Source organism: Corylus avellana, chromosome ca3 (assembly GCF_901000735.1).
Source record: "Corylus avellana chromosome ca3, CavTom2PMs-1.0".
Lineage (NCBI taxonomy): Eukaryota > Viridiplantae > Streptophyta > Magnoliopsida > Fagales > Betulaceae > Corylus > Corylus avellana.
Genome location: NC_081543.1, coordinates 27,014,259 through 27,030,483, shown reverse-complemented (window position 1 = coordinate 27,030,483; position 16,225 = coordinate 27,014,259). Strand labels below are relative to the sequence as shown.

General features: G+C 37.5%; 2 protein-coding genes across 5 annotated transcripts; both read left to right on the top strand.

Moving 5' to 3' along the window:
- Positions 1 to 1,785: 1,785 nt before the first annotated feature.
- On the top strand, positions 1,786 to 8,341 carry LOC132175476 (uncharacterized). The gene is made up of 8 exons (XM_059587435.1): positions 1,786 to 2,410; positions 3,133 to 3,195; positions 4,055 to 4,810; positions 4,908 to 5,039; positions 5,926 to 6,009; positions 6,912 to 6,971; positions 7,078 to 7,161; positions 7,742 to 8,341. The coding sequence occupies exons 1-8, from the start codon at positions 2,048 to 2,050 to the stop codon at positions 8,027 to 8,029; spliced, it is 1,830 nt and encodes a 609-aa protein (XP_059443418.1). The 5' UTR covers positions 1,786 to 2,047; the 3' UTR covers positions 8,030 to 8,341.
- A 2,651-nt stretch (positions 8,342 to 10,992) lies between these two features.
- On the top strand, positions 10,993 to 15,272 carry LOC132176493 (uncharacterized). Of its 4 annotated transcripts, none has more exons than XM_059588723.1 (3): positions 10,993 to 11,056; positions 12,197 to 14,081; positions 14,500 to 15,272. In XM_059588723.1, the coding sequence occupies exons 2-3, from the start codon at positions 12,213 to 12,215 to the stop codon at positions 14,830 to 14,832; spliced, it is 2,202 nt and encodes a 733-aa protein (XP_059444706.1). In that variant the 5' UTR covers positions 10,993 to 11,056; positions 12,197 to 12,212; the 3' UTR covers positions 14,833 to 15,272. The 4 variants fall into 4 exon arrangements, with proteins under 4 accessions (XP_059444706.1, XP_059444705.1, XP_059444707.1 ...); XM_059588722.1 differs by lacking the exon at positions 10,993 to 11,056 and adding an exon at positions 11,101 to 11,399; XM_059588724.1 differs by lacking the exon at positions 10,993 to 11,056 and adding an exon at positions 11,426 to 11,664.
- Positions 15,273 to 16,225: the final 953 nt, after the last annotated feature.

Below are 16,225 nucleotides of genomic sequence, written 5' to 3'. Positions count from 1 at the left end.
CAACATTTTATGCAACTTTTGGATTATAATTAAATAAGGAATGGTCTTAAGTAGTTGTGATTAAATACATATAGTGCTTGCATTGATTTTGATAGTTGGATTAGGTTAGGAGTTTGAACACATTTGGTGTAAATTTGGTAGGACTTGACAACATGTGGATAACAATATTTAGCCAATGTTTTATTTCCCAATATTAAGGAAACACAACAGCAAGCAATAACATCAATTGGAGTCATAATTTTCGTAATTTAGAGGACAAATCCATTTCAATACTAGAGTCAATTGTGCCAACAAAATCCATACAAACCATAACAAATATTACAACCACAACAACAAGCAATAACATAAATTGGGGTCACAATTTTCGTAATTTTGAGGACAAATCCATTTCAATACTAGAGTCAATTATGCCAACAAAATCCATACAAACCATAACAAATATTACAACCTAACTAAGACCTAAAAAACATTACGAAAATGGTCAATTCATACAAGTCTGATACAAATAAAGAAAACAAAATGTCTATCTCAACTGCTTAACATCAACCTTGATGCAAGTCCATTAGAAAAACGGAAACACATCAATACAGCAACAAGACACCAAAAAGATGCAAGTGCAACTCGAAACTTCAGCTACATCCAACGATACTCATTCTCAATCCTTTGAAGTTTAACTTCAAAATCAGCAGTATCAACTTCAATTTTGGACTTGTATTCAGCAAGCTCAAGCTTGCATTTGAAGACTTTCATTGCCCTTTCGGACTTCAACTCGTTCTGCCACTCCATTAACATCGACATCACTCAATCACCGCACACACAAATTTCAGGTTCAACCTATTTAAAATAATTGCAACCACGATTTTTTTCATTCTGCATAATCACGTAAATTAGGGTCACAAAAACTATGGTTACAAAAATTATGGTTTACCCAATTAATAAAGAATTTTGGCATAACGGGATGAGCAGAAAATTCATGTGAAAAAATAAATTCTAAAACACATCTTACCAAATAATTAACACAAGCATAAAACCTTTTGCCATGATTTTTAGTTGTTGATGCAGTTTTGATAACTGTTTTGTTCCCACATTTGCAAATTGGATAGCTCGATCCTGAATCGCATACCTCACCCACCCTTGGAGTGCTCCATATTTCACCGTCGTCACCTTGCTGGTACTGGGTAGTGGGTAATTTTGCCGGTGGATGATAGAATCGACTTTCACCGATACTGGGTATCGCCGTCGTGTGGGATTCTTCACAGTCGAGATGCACATGACTCCTAGCTAGATCCTCAACTTTGTTTCTTCGACTTCTTTCCTAATCTTTTCCAATGGATGGGTGGAACCTAGTGATTTTTTTCTACAACTTGGGTAGTGGGTCTTCGTGCTCTCTCGTTCTCGGGGGTTTCTTGCACAGTTTGGGTAGTGTGTTTAATATATATGGGTAAGTGTAAGGATGCGTGAGGGTGAGTGAGTGTAAGTGTGAGTCTCTGTGAGTGAGTGTGAGTCTCAGTGAGTGAGTGTGAGGGCAAAAGGGGTAAATGAACCCTAAAAAATCACGTGAAAGTCACGTGATATGCATTATGTTTGATCTTAACGATTCAGATAGACGGAAGGGCCTTATTTGAGAGAAAATGAAAGTTTAGGGATTAAAAATGAGAGATTTAAAAGTTCAGGGGGTCTGCAAAATTGGCCGGAAGTTCAAGGGGGCTTAGTGAGTTTCCCAAAAAAAAAAAAAAAAATCCGTACTAACTTGGACGAAATTTGGAAAGGAAGTTACCGATTCCAACGAGCCCAATCAGGAGCCGACCAGGCGACTCGGTAACTTCGGGCCAGCTAAAGTTGGGGCGGGTTTCGCCCCACCCTTACCAAAAGGGCAACAGTGGTAAACTCGTTTTTTCCGAACCGCCTCCGTCAGTTAAACACGACGAAACCGCACCGCTTGGCGGGCTAACTCTTTTTGGTCCAGAGCTGCAGATTGCGTGTTGTGTGTGTTCGCGTACTTGAGTCCCAGAGAGAGAGAGGAGGGGGGTTGGCAATTGGCATTGAAATGAGGTACCGGAGGTTCGCGCAGATTTCGACGAGCGACGACGACGAGGAGGCGCCGCCGAAGCAGCAGCATCAGCAGCAGCCACAGTCCTCGAATTCCGGAGACGAGAGCCAGCCGCGGCGGAAGCGACTAAAGCGCATGAAGCTCGCGGAGGAGGAAGAGGAACCGAAGGAGAAGAAGCGCCAGCAGAAGAAGAGGAAGAAGGGGAGGGAAGCATCGGAGGACGAAGAGGAAGCAGAGGAGGAAGAGCCGCAGCAGGAAGACGCCAAGCCGATTGGTGAGCCGGTGAGGTTCTCCGGGAAAGGGAGAGGCCGGAGGAGCCACTACGAGGCGTTCGAGTTCGACTACAATCGATACGAGCTGGTTAGATCTTCTCGTTTTGGTTGAGTTGGTTAGGGTTTTGATTCTGGATTTTGATTGTAATTTTTGCTTGAACTTCGTTGGTTTAGCGGATGTATTGCGAAAGCAGTGTTGGGGATTTTGGTGCATTTTAGGGCTTGGTTACTTTTAAGTTCTGTTTGGCTGCTGAGAAATGAGAGAGAAAGATGTGGTTGCCAGTAATTCAATGATTTTAAAATCTTCATTTGCTGCTGGTTTCCTTTGTGTTACGATTATAGGTTTGTAGGGACTTCGTGCCCTAAATATGTTCTTATTAGTGGTCGATGAACATAAGTCTTTATGGGTTTATTGGCTTAATTATTTATTGTATACGAGGAAATGTTTGAGAGAAGTGGCTTTCTTATCTATGTATACTTTAATTGTTCATTGATCTTGTTCGTGATTTGGCTGTGTAGGTGGACATGTTCAAAAAAAGTGATTTATGCTGAAAAATCATGAATGCCCATTATATTTTATTTTCTCTCCAATATATTCTTACCTTCTTTATGATGTTTTGATGCTAGGATTTAGGCTTTCAGTGTCCTTATTTGATTAGTTAATGCTTTAGATTGGAGATATGCATCCATGTGATTCAGAAATTTTGGGCTTTTGGGCTCTAGGTGGTTATTTAGGGTGTATAAAAATTTCTTGAGTGCCCTCCCCGCTTGCTTATGTTACTGTTTATCTCTACTTTGGTTGTCCTGCAGGAGGATCCTGTACTTCTAGCTCCTGAGGATAAGGAACAAAAGCCTTATGTCGCGATAATTAAGGTACTTCTTTTGTGAATTTTTTCTTACAGTCTTCTGTGAATAGTTATGATATCTGTTGAAGTTTTATGCTCAATGTTCTGTGAAATTTTGAACACCATTTCGCTGATATGCATCTCATGTCAACTTGAAGTTGCATTCTTGAATTTCAGGTTTACATGGTGATAATTAAGGTACTTCTTCTGTGAAATTTGTCTTACAGTCTTCTGTGAATACTAATGATATCTGTTGAAGTTTTATGCTCAATGTTCTGTGAAATTTTGAACACCATCTCGCTGATATGCATCTGATGTCAACTTGGAGTTGCATTCTTGAATTTCAGGTTGATTGGTATGTTTTATCAGTAATTGGAAGATATTCAAGTAGTAAGGTTGTGGATGAGTTTTTCCTTGAAAATTGTTGCTATTTTATTCGGTATTTTTAGAACCACAATCTGTTGCAAAAACATGAAAATTCTGTCTGTGTCCACGAATCACAGCATCTGTACCTGTAGTTCATTTTATTGACTTAGAAGGCACACAGTTGATCATGTACATGAACATATCTTATTCAAATCTCTGACTGTCTGCTATTTCCATGTGGACCTTAGGCAAAGGCATGCTAACTTGCTGTTTTGTGGACTTATGAATTGTCAGCTGTCAATTTGTACTTAACATTACGCATGTTATGCTTTATATTACATTTCATATGTAATTGGTGTTTGTAGTTATTCTTTGGGCGGCATATGGTGCTTGGGATATATTCTGATTTCTTTTCACATAAATTAGTTTACAATTCATTTGACTTCTCTTTTTTAGGTATTGTCTTTGTTACCCGCCTCTCTCTACCTGCCTTAATTATGAAAGTGTTTTCCTGTTGGTAGGATATTAGTCAGACGAAAGATGGGAGCATGATGGTAACTGGACAGTGGTTTTATCGCCCTGAAGAGGCAGAGAGAAAAGGCGGTGGAAGCTGGCAATCACGTGATACAAGAGAGCTTTTTTACAGTTTCCACCGTGATGAGGTCCCAGCAGAATCTGTAATGCACAAGTGTTTGGTGCATTTTGTTCCCATAAACAAGCAGCTTCCAAGTCGGAAAGAGCATCCTGGCTTTATTGTACAAAAGGTGTATGACACTGTTGCACGGAAACTGTGGAAACTGACTGATACAGACTATGAAGATAATAAGCAGCATGAGATTGATCTTCTTGTTCAGAAAACTCTCTCACGTTTGGGGGATCTTCCTGACATTGAAACTGAAGATACAGCTGCTGAACAAGAAGATCAGCTTAAGACTAAACGAGCTTTAAGGAGAAAGAACATTTCACCTCTTGATGTTACAAGAGAGGAAGAAGCAACAGCAAGGTCTGATCAACATCTAAAAGCTGAAACACCTGGAAGCTGTACAAATAATAATTCAGAATACCGCTGTATTTTAGCCAATTTCAAGGCATTGACTGGAGAGAACCATCGTGATATATGCCTAGAGGCGCTTCTTAAAGGAATTCAATACATGTGCAATTCTGTCGACAGCATGGATGGAGATGACAAAGAAAAAGGTGGTTCTGATGGCATTGGCCACGAAAGAGAGAATAAGTGTCAAGAAGCTGCAAATGGATCTCAAGAAAAGATTGTAAAGGTATGTAGGCATCGGCTGATAGATGTTTGGTAACTGGAAGCAGTGGATTAAGGGAATACAATGATTCACACATGTTAGTATTTGTTTTTTTCTCCAGAGTGGCAAGTCTTTTCTCTGGCCAGATGCTGCTGTTCCAGCTGTAATTGCTCTTGAGAGGACCGCGCATGACACTTTTTCCTCAGATCAGAAGTATAACCAAAAGATGCGATCAATGGTGTTTAATCTCAAGGTTTGTAGGCTGTGTTTGTTTGTGTGTATTCAATCACTTCGTTGCATGCATGCATTTACAAACATGTTGGCTTATTGTTTAGGAGAGCCTAATGCATTGGGATTTTCACACTTGATATGTAATAGTTTTAACAAAACCCTCAAACAAGATGGGTCTCACTTCTCTCAGAGATTTACAAGCTAAAACCTTTAAACTCTCCTAATTAATGGTTAATAAGTGCATTTTTGGCTTCAAAGGTGGATAGATAGATGGTAATCAATCTTTGGCTGTTTTCAGCGCCCTTTTTTATGTGTCTATTTTTTTATTAATTCCCATGAATATTAGTGGGTCAGAAATATGGTGAGAGAAAAAGAAACTTATAAAGGTATCTTGGATGGATCATATTATATATGTCCTAATAGAAACACAGAAGAATTTGGTTATTAATTATGGAGTGAGGCTTGGTTGAGTTGAGCTGGTGCTAAAGGTGCACCTTTAGCTATGCCTAAGATGCCTTGGCTATATCTTTCATTCTTTGAGGCATACTTTTACTGGGGTAACACTTAATAAAACCTGAGGAACTTACTGGTGTATTAAACAATTCCTTTGGGATATATCTTATCAGTACTATTGAGGTTAATAATATAGAAAATTAAAACTGGTTGGACATTTGAAGAAATTTCTGTCTTTGCTTGATGAGATGAAAGGACCGGAGTCCTTCAATATATGTAAGGTTTGTTGGTCTTAGGGTCCATAATAAACAAAGCATTTTAAATTGGTTTGAGGGAAACAGCATATGGCTTTAGATATGCGTACATTTTGCTGCAAAAGTTGTCACATTTGTCTAGCTACTTTTATTAACTTCCCTTTATTTAAAAAAAAAATCCTTTCTTTTGTTTCTTGGTAGAGCAACGCATTACTGGCCCGGCGTCTTCTAAATGGAGAGTTGGAACCATCAAAAATACTGAACATGTCACCAAATGAGTTAAAGGTACGCTGTTTTCGTGGCTTTCTACTTCTGCTTCCAATCTTTTTATCTCAAAGGGTCTGTTACACTTGGTATTCAGTCACTGCCGATTCAGATGCTGATTGGGCAGGTGATACTTGTGATTGTCTGTCAGTTAGTGGCTATTGTCTTTTTATGGATAATGATCCCATTTCCATTTCATAACTAGTTTGTTTTGTTGATTCTGTGAACATTATACAACAAGTGGGAAGGGATTATTAGTCTCTTGTGTAGGAACCTAAACAGAAAATGTAAATGTTTGGTTTGAAGATCTGCATGTTAAATTGATGTATATAACATGTAGAAGCACAGCTGCATGTATTATTTCTTCTTGCTTCAATTAGAAGATGTAGTTGCAAGACATGGAAAACTCCCTCTGGGACTAGGTTTATTTGTTACTTGTTCATTTGCTCTCTTATTGAAGTGTCTAAGTATGCAAAAAGTAAATGAAGTGCTTGGGTGAATTTTCTTTTTCTCCACCGAATTAAATATGATGGTGTGATCTAGTGTAACTTTGCATGAATGTTTGAATTCTGTTACCAGAATAGTAATTCTAAATTCTATGAATTCCTTGTTGCTGATTTTACAGTTTATTTTTAGCGTTCAATCATTGTTTGCTTTCAAACTTAACCTTTTATAGACCAGCCAATGAGCTTTAACTCATATGGCATTTCCTCCCCCTGTACGAATGAGTGAAGTATGAAGTATAATTTAAGACCCAATAGGTGCGCATGTGTAACCTACCGATCATCAAAAGAAAAAAAGAAAAAGGACCTTTTACCAACCAATATGTACTCTTCCTCATGCTTTGCATTTTTATTATTGCCTTTGTATTTTTGATTAAGTACAAGTAGGAAAAGATATCAACTAAACATTTGAAATTTCAGGAGGGTTTAACAGCAGAGGAAACAGCAAGAACAGAGCCTGATGAGTCAGAGCGCATGCAGGTCATTTCTTTATTTCCTCAATTTGGTTTGAACTATTAGTTTCTTGTTAAGTATTTATTTGCGCATTAGATATGTGTTCACTGTTTAGTTGTCGATCATGAAACAGATGACAGATGCTCGTTGCTCAAGATGCAGTGAGAAAGTTGGTGTAAGAGACATTATCCAAGCAGGACATGGAGAGCGCTATCAGGTTCTCAAAATTTCCTTTTGTCCTTTTAACTTGATATCAGTGATGAAACACTCCTCCAAAAAAAACATGAATGGGCTGGGTAGATACAAAAAACTATGTGTATATATATATTTATAATGTTTTTGCGTGTGTATTGTACATGAACTTCTCTGTATGTGTGTGTTCAGTTGTTGATACAATTGCTTCATTTGCTTGTGTTCATGTTTGAAAATTTCTGACCACGCAACGGCAGCATGACATTTAACACATATAAATGCTTTGTAATATCTTGCTCTCATTTTGGGGCAAAGAACAAAGTTGAAAATAATATTTGAAGCACAACAGAAGCCTATCAAGGCGAGCAACATGAAGAAGCTTCGGTGCAGTTAATCAAGAAGGCTTAATTCAAAGACTGATTCTAGTACTACTTACATTTAAGTGTTTTCTTTTGTATACTTGGGCACTTGACACTTTAAATGATATCTCGATTATTATTATTATTTTTCTTTTAAAAAAAAAAACATTTATGTGGATTTGTATCCAGCTATTGCTTCCTTTAATTGCCATCGACTTCTTTTTCCCCTGGATTTTGTGGATTCAGTTGGAGTGTATTGCCTGCGGCCATTCCTGGTATGCCTCTAGGGACGAGGCATCCAAACTGACAATAGATGCACCAAGTACGCACAGAAGCGTTGGCACAGCACCTTTGGCCACTGCTAAATTTGAAGACGTAGAGAAGAAGCTGGTGAGTCCCCGTGAATCTGATAAGCCGGCCATTGACGCTTTCAAGAAAACAAGTGAAGCATCCATGCCTGCCCTGGATACCCAGAAATCATTTGGTAGGCCCAAAAAGGAAGAAAAAACTGAATCTCCTCGAAATGCCGAGTAGAATATGCCAGCCCTTGCAGTTTTGGGTCAAGACTTAGTGTTTCGGTTTGACGTGGCATATTTTAAGTGGCTTTTCATGTCTGTCACTTCAAAGAACATAAAAGAAAAATCACATAAATTACGTCAGATAAATTCCTCTTTTAGTTTTGTGGAATTGTCCTCTTGTACAGTTAAACTGTAGGTAGGTCTAATGCATACAAGCTGCGGTTTTGTTGTGTATAGCTTTAAGCAGATTACAAGTTGTTGTCTCATACATCTCTTTTCTTTTATCTGAAGTTAGTTCCATGAAAGAATATGCGGGTTGAAGATGCCATGTCCAATTTCTTTTATGGTCCATTACTATAGGTGGATATATCATTCTTATGAGCAACCCGACACTTGCTTATCCCACTTTACCTAGCAAAAGAAAATTGCGTGTTTATTTTATGAAACTTTTTAGTCCGTGCTTTTTGTTTTTAAGCGTTGTATTTGGAGTTGTTTGTTAATGCCTTTATGTTTTAACAATAAGGAAAAAAGCTTCACAAAACGACCCCATCTTTTTGGGCCACCATGGTTGGATGATAACAAACACTAGTTATTGCTTAGACAGTAAAGAAAATGGCTAGTAATTGTGCTCACTATTCAGAAAACAGTAAAGAAAGTAATTGATTCATAATAGGGCCGGCTCTCACACTTATGGTACCAATAAAGTACCAATAAAGTTTGCTAACGGTGCTAGTTAAACCCCAATAAATAGTGTTACAGACAACTAAAGTGTTGCTTGTATCTAAATCTATATCTCTCTTCGATAAAATAAAAAAAAAATAAAAATAAAAAAAAAAAAAGTGTACGGTAACTTCTTTTTGGCTGTCATTGTGGATTTGTTGAGTGTAGTTGGGGTAATTTTATAGAGCCTACCTTCTTCTGCAATCTGCAGTAATATGTAATGTGTCACACACCTCCCATCTTAAATGTGTATTTACAATGTTCATTGAACCCAATAAATTGGGGTACTAGATAGATCCCCACATAGCAGTATTATAGATGAATAAATTGTTGCTTGGATTTATATTTACTATTTACTCTTTCAGTGCTTTTGTTCCCTTTGATTTATCACTTCAGAAAAGATGGTGGGGGGATTATTGAGTGTACTTGAAGTACGTATCATCTTTTCTGCAGCACCGACAAGAAGGTCACATATCTAATCACGTCTTATAGCTTTGTTAATTAACAAATTAACAGACTAATTGCAAAATATTTGTAGCGACTTGGACGTCTCATATCTTAATTATATATATAATTTTATTTTTTTTTAAATTTTTTTTTAGTTTAATGCTGATTAGTGGAGTAAAAAGATTCCGTGGGTCGGATGTGACAGACCGCATCAGAATTGGCTCGTCCCTCCTACACCAATCACATGCACGCATTTTCACGTTACTATCCTTGACTACCAGTCTACCACCAAGACCCCTGCTATTACCCTTTTACCACTGATTGTACAGTATTACCCTTGTCCATATATATGTATGTCGGCCAATAAAAACTAAAATACCCATTCTTATATATTAATTTTATTGGTCCTAAATTAATAATTTTGATAGTAAGTAAATATAAGAATAAATTTTGTGGAGTCAGAGTAGGTGAGTCTTATAAACACTCTTTTATATTTATTGTTCAACTTGTTAATAATCTAGCTAATAAATTTTTTAGGATCCTGATCCCTTGAATAAGAGTAATTCAACATTTACATTCCGTTTTTTAAATTTTAGTCAATTCATTCAATAAAAGTTATTTCACTCTCTATCTTATTATTATTTCATTTAAATATATGTTTTTTATTTTTATTTAAAAGGAGAGAATGGGAATAAAAGAAAAGGAGTTTTTTTTTTTTTTTAAATAAAAATAAAATTTGTTTGAGTGTTCAATAAATTTGTTGGGTATGGTAGTATTTTGCCAAAAAAATCTCTTCAAAATGGAGAAGAGCAAAGAGCTTTTTAGTGATTTTAATGTTATTTTCTCTATTTTAGTTACATACCTCACACTATATTTTTTTTTATTTTTTTATTCACATTTAGTAAATAAACAATACTCACCATATTTGATGAGCGCGATTCACGTGATGCAAAACATTTCAGATCCGTTTTAACATTTTGACTAGGCAAAATAACATCTAGGTTATTCTGACTTGTCGGAGAAGAGCGCTCTACCTATTTAATATGGTAATTGAAATTAGAACAAACTCTTTTTACCCTCTTTATTTGCTTAAAACTTTTCATCAAAATTTTAAGCAGACACCAAGTTTGAGAAAGTCGATGGGGGTAATAGTCATAGTCTTTCACACACTTTACACATCTTTTGGACCACCTACAAAATTGATTGTAGCAAAATGAGTCGTTGCTTTATACTTTAAATTGGCTTGCAAATTTGGCAGCATGATAATAAATAATAAAAGTATATATATATATATATATATATATATATATATATGTGTGTGTGTGTGTGTGTGTGTGTGTGAGATGGGCATTTCTGTCCATGTATTAAAGGATTGAGGGCTATAAAGTAACTTCAGTTTAGTGTGAGATCTGCAGTTTACAACGTTAATAATATATCTTAATTCAATAATTAATTATTGGGAAACAGACAATTAATTGTAGGATTCCGGGCTTGATATATGCTGTTCTCCAAATCTTAAGATAATAATTTTGTGCCAGTGATTTGGACATTAACCCTTTTTTTTTTGGGTTAATGACTATATAATCCTAGAATAAGCCACTAAACTAAAACCTTAGCTACTGTTTAACAAGGCTATAGTTGTCTTTTTGTCAATGGGTGCTCTCTCCAAGGCAACCCAAAAAAGTTTAAAAAGAGAAACATTTGAAAAAAAAAAAAAGGAAGTATAAAAAAAAAAAAAAAAATTTAAAAAAACACAACACTATAGCATTATATGATGGCTTGAAGGAGATGGCTTTATAGACATGAACTGTAGCTTATCAGCAGCTTGTCGCTCATTGCAGCCCTGCCTCATGTGAGAGAGATTCACTCATATCAGGCATGCATTCTCTCTCCAACATTGTCTTACATCACACCCTTTCTCTCTCTCTCTCTCTCTCTCTCTCTCTATAGAGTTCACTTTTTGTGTTTATTATGCAGCAATGCTTTACTACTCTTGGCATAATTCTGGATATCTTTTCTTTTTGCGTACACTTTGGTTGATTATTGGGGAAGTCTTTGTATTCTATTGGTCACAGCTTACTGTTTGTTAAATTTGGTTGTTGGGTTTTGTTCTTATGGATTCATGGTGACTTTCAGCTCAAGAGACTGGAGGATATGATTGCATCTGCTTGCAGTTTGTTGGGTTTTTCTTTGAGTTCACTTCTCTGAGATCTAGTGGGGTATGGCCATTTTTCTTTTACAAGCATTTTCTTCTCATTTTGGCCTGGAATGCCAGAGAAAAGTAAAGTAGTTGTTTTTCTTTGTCAGTAAACTGTAGCTTTTGTGTATGCTCCTTTACTTGTTTTTTGGGGTCTATATAGATCAGAAGATTCCTTGGTGTTATAGGGGCTTCAGTTTTTTGGGATCAAGATTGGGTTTTTGAGGTTTTTGTGATCTTAAAGTTTGGAATCACTAATGGGGGGGTGTATGCCTTTTCAAACACTGGTAATTTTTGAGGTTGCATAGCATTGTACTCTTGCTTCTTTATTAGAAATTCTAAATTGTTTTATTTTGAATTTTCTTTTCTAATATGATCAAATGTATCCATTTTCATAACTTATGAACACAGATTTAATTCTGCAAATTGAATGCATTTGCCACTGAACTGATATCTCTTCATTGGCAATTGTTCCTTACGGTCTTGTTTTATGCTTCATCTGTGAAGTTTCATATGTTATTTTAAAAAATCAATTTCAGAGACTTATGTATTGTTCGTTGCTAATAAACCTCTTCAGAAAGGTGTCTGGGCTTGTTATGCATTTTTTTCTGGAGATGTAATGCCAATAATTTCCATATCTGACAGAAAATTTGCAGCCAAAAGCTTTTCTTCTGGCATGTTGTTATGACCCTGCACCAATATATTAGTTTCGGATAATTGACTGAAAACTTCATATTTCATAGTCAGATCAGTGTGCTTCTGTCTTGCATATGCAAGTCATGATAGTGTTTTTTTCCCCTCTTTTGAAATGTCTTGCAGGATTGGGATTTTATCAATGGGACTAGAGATGGAGCTGGACTTTGATAAAAGTTGCAAGATTGGTCTGAGTCCTAACACCGTTCTTCCATCTCATCGACGTTGCTCCAATGTTGTAAATGGAAACACAAAAGGGAAACCCATGCGTAAAGATGATCGATTGAGCCTAAAGGAGGACTTCATAGAGCTTAACCTTGGTCGCTATCGCAGTTCTTCTTGTAAAAGCATTCCATCTAGACCTGTTGGACTGGAGGGTAACATTGAGCTCAAGCGAGGTTCCATTTATCAAACTTCCAAAGAGGTAAGAAAAATGAAGAAAACTGGCACCGTTGATGGGGGGCGAAATATTGCAATGTGTCGTAGTAGTGACAGCTCTTTCTCTTTTAGAATTGTTGACTCATTATGTGGTCCAGATGAGGAAGGCCTGAAGAAGAGATCTCCGGTGATATCTTTGGATCCAAACTTTAGTCCAAAATCTGTTTGCAAGCCTTATGCAGAACCATGCTCATCAGATGGCTTTGTTGGAATTTGTCTCAATTCGAATGACATGGATAAACCTGCTGATGCTGTGGTGGATCGAAAATTTAGAAGCGGCAAAGCTGTTGGACCTCTAAATGATAGTAATGATCTTGAAAGAGACACAGGTCGCACATTCCACAAGTCGCTCTCGGCAAAGGTGGAAATGCTCCATTCGCCTTCACCATCAGAAAGCGATTACTCCTCCAGAGCTAGCTCAAAGTCCAGATTCAGCCCTATCAGAAAGATGTTTGATCCATTCAAGAAGTCCAAGTCTTTGCGGAGTCCTTTAGGTTACATAGTGGAATCTGGTGGGCTAAAAGCATCTGGGACAACAAACATGAGGAACAAAACATCTAGGAAATCTTTGCTGCGTGATTTCTCAAATGCAGAGAAGTTGCCAGAACTTGATCCTCCGTTTGTCGAGGGAGAGAACCACCATTCAGTTGTTGCATGCTCACCAGTTCACCTACATGGATACCTCAAGTTAGAATACAAACATGGAGTGCCATTTTTTCAGTTCTCTTTGAAGTGCCCAGAAGATGTTTTTGTGGCCAAGACATGGAAGACGGACAACGCTTTTAATTGGGTATATACATTTCACTCCATTGATGGTAGAAAGAAGAGTAATGCCAGCGGATGGAGATGGAACAGTAGTGACAAAGATTCCTCCATGGTGGGACAGATGCAAGTTTCCTGTTATTTGTGTTCAGAACTAAAAGGTGGTGGAGTTGTTGACAATTCTGTGGTGACAGAGTTTGTATTGTATGATATTGCACATGCAAGGCAAAGTGTTGCAGCCCAAGAAAATGGTAACCCTGATGCTGATAAAGCTGTCAAAGGTTCTAATCCAGGCTTGGTTAAGGAAACTTTCGACGATGATAGGTCTCGTCCAGTGAATCTTAAACTACAACATAGACAAGCCTCTGAGAAAGGTGATTTTGGTTCTTCAAATTCTTACCCTTGGGCATCTGCAGAATTGCATCCAGACCTTGAAATTGCAGCCGTTGTTATGCAAGTCCCATTTGAAAGAAGAGAGAGCTTGACATACAGGAGTGGAGATAAGGTTAGTGATAAAGTGATCTCAAACCTACTTAATCCTTCTATGATTGAGCAGAGGAAAAAGGGCTGCCATGACAGCAGAAGTCCAGAAAAAGTGAAGGTGTTAGTTCCAACTGGAAACCATGGCTTGCCTAGTGCTGAAAGTCGGGGCCCTTCATCATTATTAGATCGATGGAGATTAGGTGGAGGCTGTGACTGTGGCGGTTGGGACATGGCCTGTCCCCTCACTGTTTTAGGCAATCCCTGTACTCAATGTGCTGGAGATCAACCACTTCTGGACAATCAGCAGCCTTTGGAGCTTTTTGTTCAGGTAAGCATTTTGTTTGATGTAATTTATTTTTCATGATATCATAATTTGGTTGGAGAATAAGGAATTCTACAACATAAGATGCTGGGTCCACATGCAAGGATTCCACCCAACATATCTTTACAGATAACAAGACCCAAGAAATGGTGTACCCCATTTTTTTATAGGTGCTTGCTGCCTGACAATCAAAACAAATTGTGTTGTCTAACAATGAGTCGTTTCAGTGATGTATCATTACTAATGAAAAAGAAGAAGAAGAGATCCTTCAAAAGTAGAGCAATCAAACCCGTATCTCCTTTTTCAACTCTTGCAACTAGAAAATCCTTCTTCATTATTCTTTCCTGATGCAGTAAGGTCCAGACTTTGTTATGGCTATACTTTGCATCTCACAACTTGTTACCTGATTTTTATTTGTATGCAGGGAGCGAAAGAGAGTGCACCGGCACTGACCATGACTTTTGTTGAAGAGGGAGAGTATGCAGTTGATTTTCATGCACAATTATCCACATTACAAGCATTCTCCATTTGTGTTGCTATTTTGCATGGCACAGAAGCTTCCACTGATGGCAGGAAGGACAGAAACAAACAGTTATCGCAAAGCAATTCGCTGAAAGTGCTTATTGACGAGGAAGTGGAATTTTTAATTGAAGCAGCCGTCACTTCTGAGGAGAAGACCAAAGTCACTAAGATGGTAAAAGAAATCCCACCATCTTATGTGCTCAACCCACCCTTTTCGCCAATTGCTCGAGTATAGAATATCGGCTCAACCGGCTTGCTTCACACACTGCAAAAGGGCTTCTTGGAGGATCCCTGCATATGTTAAGATGACCCCATGACTTCAAAGGAAATATGGAGGATGATATCATCCTTAGATGACCACAGGGGTGCCAGTTCCTGCGGTTGACACTGAGCTTCAGGGGGTGTGTCAATTGCTTAGCAGCATCATCGACTTAACTGTCGGCGGGGTGCTCATAAACTAAAAGGGTGTCTTAGAATCCATGGGGCTATTTGGAGATGCGAGCTAGAGATTCTTACCCATGGCTGAGGGCTATTTCCATAGGGTTGCCAACATCCTTTTGTTATATTATTCCATTCATTCTTCAACTTCTATAGTAAAAGATTAAACAGAGAACAGAACATTGTCCATATTGTAACTTGATAGAGAGGGAATAGAAGTAATCATTAGATTGTCCAGAGATACTATCCTTCCTCTTTTGCCTTCCTTTTCTTTTCTTTTTTTTTTTTATTCTTTTTTTTTGGTCTCATGAAGGATGTAGGCTAAGGAAACTAGATGGAAACTTTGTTCACAAGAAGTTTGTATCTCCAAAATAATTAACACTTACATGCCTTTTTCTTTTCTTCTGTTTACAGTCACTTTCCAAAGAATTGGCTCATTCACAAGTGCGTTTATATCTTAATATGTAACAGTTAAGTAATAGGCCGTTGTTTCCATACTTCTTAGTAGTAGGGCTGTCAAATTTGACAAGATGCAAAATTTCCTAAAATCCTAGCCAAAACAAAAACCCAACGACGCAAAGTGAAAAGATGGTTATCTAACTATCACAACCGGACCGAATGGATTCCCAAAGTCAGGCTAGCACATCGCATGTTAGATTCGAGAATGGAGGGCAATTGATACGGAAATAAATGATCAAAGGTCAACCCAATTAAAGGGTCATAAAGTCTCAAGATTCGTATCCATTAGATGGTTGTTACACATCTATGTGCCAATTACAAGGCGAGAAATCAGAAAACACTATCCGATTCCAGTGATACCCTTCCAAAATCCTAGGTAAGAAGAGTCAAAAACTCCACTAAGGGTATGGCACAAAATTAAAAAAAAAAAAAAACAACCCAAAATTCTATTTAGGTTATCTCATAAAAATTGTCTGACTTAACCATCAGAGATTCCTCAGCGAGTACCATGACGGTGCCACAGCCGCCACTTCATTGGCTTTTTTCATTTTTTTTAACAGGTGATCATCATTTAGTCTAACCTTGCAAAAATTTGCATCAACGTTATCATTTTGAGAAAAAAAAAAAAAAAAAAAAAAGCAGCTCTTCAATGATCATGCACTCTGACCTGAACCACAAGAATGCATGAGTTTACATTTTGTTCAGTGATTGTATGAGATACTTAATTCTCC